General features: G+C 60.3%; 1 protein-coding gene across 1 annotated transcript; it reads right to left on the bottom strand.

Annotated features, from left to right (window-relative positions):
- Positions 1–494: 494 nt before the first annotated feature.
- Positions 495–2,659, bottom strand: TNFSF9 (TNF superfamily member 9). Its single transcript, XM_012810142.1, has 3 exons — positions 2,450–2,659; positions 1,675–1,714; positions 495–928 (listed from the first exon to the last, which is right to left on the bottom strand). The coding sequence occupies exons 1-3, from the start codon at positions 2,657–2,659 to the stop codon at positions 513–515; spliced, it is 666 nt and encodes a 221-aa protein (XP_012665596.1). The 3' UTR covers positions 495–512.
- Between the last annotated feature and the right edge of the window lie 248 nt (positions 2,660–2,907).

Genomic DNA, 2,907 nt, shown 5'->3' with positions numbered 1-2,907 from the left:
TCTCTAAAAATAAAAGAGAGAGAGAGAAGCCCATTCTTCAAAGTCATGACCTTCTTTAAAAACATATGCACATTTTTTGTGTACATATCATATATATATAATACATTGTCTGAGCTCAGGCTCAGAACACACACATATATATATATAATTATATATATATATCATTTTTTTGAGATAGAGTCTCAAACTGTCGCCCTGGGTAGAGTGCTATGGCAACACTCTTGGGCTCAAGAGATCCTCTCACCTCAGTTTTTCTAGTTTTTAGTAGAGAAGGGGTCTCACTTTTGCTCAGGCTGGTCTCCCAAAGTGCTAGGATTACAGGCGTGAGCCAATGCGCCCAGTCTCAGGCTCAGAATAAATACCAAGAGCAGGAGTGGGTGGGAGAGAGTCCTGGAGGACGTGTGAGCAGCAGGGACCCTTGCCCAGCCCCTTGAGGTAGAGCAGCCTGTCTCTGTCAAGGCGGGCAGCACTCAGGCTGGGTATCACGTGGGCCTCGGCGAGCGGAGTCTTGATCAGACCTGGGTGGTCACCCGGAAGAGGCCCAAGACCGTTGCGCCCTGGTCGAGCTGCCAGTCTTGGTGAGCTACGGCGTGCATGTGGACGCCCAGGCGCTGGCCGAGCTCCAGGTGCAATAAGCGGCCTTGGAAACCAAAGGCCTCGGAGGACTGGGGTGACAGGTCCACAGTCAATGCCAGGGCAGCTACCGCGCCGTCGCGCAGCGGCTGCAGGTGCAGAGCAAGGGAGACCGAGCCGGAGCTGTTCTCATCCACAACGCGCCGCAGTCCCACTTTCAAGAAGACATAGTAGACGCCTGCTTCATCTACCACCAGCTCCCGCTTGTCCTTATCATAGGTCAGGCCCGGCGCCAGGGACACGCCCGCCAGGCCCGGGTCGCTGTACCAGTTTAGGAGCCGGTCAGACAGCAGAACTGCGGGAGGGAGAGGTAGGCGCTGAGGACCTCCGCGCGTCCCGGGGAAGGGGCGGGGGCCTTGAACCGAGCGGGGGCGAGCAGCAGAACTGCGGGAGGGAGAGGTAGGCGCTGAGGACCTCCGCGCGTCCCGGGGAAGGGGCGGGGGCCTTGAACGGGGCGGGGGCGAGCAGCAGAACTGCCAGAGAGAGGTAAGCGCTGAGGACAGCGGTGCGCCCTGGGGAGGGGAGGCGAAAGTGGGGAGTGAGGAGGGACCGGGGGAGGGAAGGAAGGGATGAAATCGAGGAAGAGAAGACCAAGTCAGTTGGAAAAGGGGCAGGACCCCAAGAAGGAGGGCAGGAAAGGGGTGAGAGCCCAAGACGGGTGGGCTGGGCTAGTGAGAATCTTCTGGGAGCAGTAAAAGAGGAGGGAAGGCGGGTGTGCTTCTCCCAGAGCCAGCTTACAAGAGAGAGACAACCAGGCTGGGCTCCGGGCGTGGCAAACCCGGGGTCTGAGAGGGCAGGAGAGCCTCAAGTGGGCACAGGCATGGAGGCAATGGCATCCAGAGAGTCAGAGGGAAGTCAGGAAAAGTGGTCGAGGCCATTCAAAGAGAAGTGGCAGCTTTCAGAAGGGGGCCGGGTTAGGGAGTGAGAGGGCTCTTCCCAGCTCAGAGCCTGCCTCTGCCCGGACTCCTGCTTCCTGGTGCCCACCCACCCACCCACACCCCCACCAGGAGGAGGCAGGGGAAAGTGGTGCAGAATACTCACCATCTTCGGCCACCAGCTGTGCGAAGGGAAGAACGCCCTGCTAAAGAGGAAAGGAGAAAGGTAAATGGAGGCTCCCCCAGAAAGTGGAGCTTCTGCGCCCACCTACTCTGGCCATCGGGGTCCGCGAAGGCCTGAGCAGACCCAGAGCCTGTGCGCTCCTTCACCCTCCAAAAGAACACGCGCGCACGCGAGAAGTTGGTGGCTCAACTTGCCGGAAAGACAGAACCGTCCAAAAACTCAGAGAGGGAAAGAGAAGAAACACATCGGTCGGCGGGTGGGAATCCCCTGAAGGTCTCGGGAGGGAAAAGAGGGGATGGGGTGGGTAGCCCAAGGCTCCAAGAGAAAAAACTAGGCTCTGTGGTAGTTAGTCAGAGAGTGGGGCTGTCCTCAGTAGTCCCAGATAAAGTGGTACCCCTCCGGTCTGGGACCTACAAAGGCTTCCCCTCTGGGACTGGGGTTCAGATAGGGATTCCCAGGGATGCGGGATGAGAGGGGGTGGCCCCCTCAGTTCCAGATGAAGCCGGGAACCCCTCGGCGTCCAGTGAAGAAATGTGGGAGTCTCCTCCCGCCTGCGAACTGAAAAGGGATGCCCCCCAGTGCTAGAAGGAGAAAAAGAGCCCGGGGGGGGGTCTGAGAGGGACAATTGGGTCTCCTTTCTCCTGCCTGGGGTGTAGAAGAGGTGTCCTCTCTTCTGGGGTGTGCTATAGAGGAGGGGGCGTCCTAGAGGGCCCGCGGCAGGGGTCTCCCCGAAGGCTGTAGTCAGGGCGCGTCTCACCTGCTTCGGGCCACGGATGGCGCCAGTATCCGGCGGGAGCTCGCGGACCCCGCCGGGTCTCGGGGCATGGGCGACCCAGGCGGCTCCAGCGGCTGCAGCGGCGAGTAGTAGCAGCGCGACGCCCAGTGCCCAGGGCCCAGGGCGGCAGGCGCGGGGCGCGGGCGACCACGGGGCTTCGGGGTCCCGGACGGCGTCAGAGCTGGAGCTCATGGCAGGAGACCGGAGACTGCTGCCCTGGTCGCGCGCGGCGCTTTATTCGTACCGGAAACCTGGCTTTCCGGGACGGCCCGCGGGGATCCCGGCGACGCTAGCGCCCCGCCTTCCGCTTTCCTTAACTTTCTCCTCTATCTTTTGGCTTCCTCTCCTGGGCCTTCCAGACTCTACCGCTGTTTCCTCTTTCTTCCTGTGTCTCTGTCGCCCAGGTTCGTTCGTTCTCTCTCTCTCTCTCTCTCTCTCTC

Source organism: Otolemur garnettii, unplaced genomic scaffold (assembly GCF_000181295.1).
Source record: "Otolemur garnettii isolate 467f Iridium unplaced genomic scaffold, OtoGar3 scaffold00127, whole genome shotgun sequence".
NCBI lineage: Eukaryota > Metazoa > Chordata > Mammalia > Primates > Galagidae > Otolemur > Otolemur garnettii.
The sequence above is the reverse complement of the archived record's forward strand: the minus strand, read 5'-3'. Positions and strand labels throughout refer to the sequence as shown.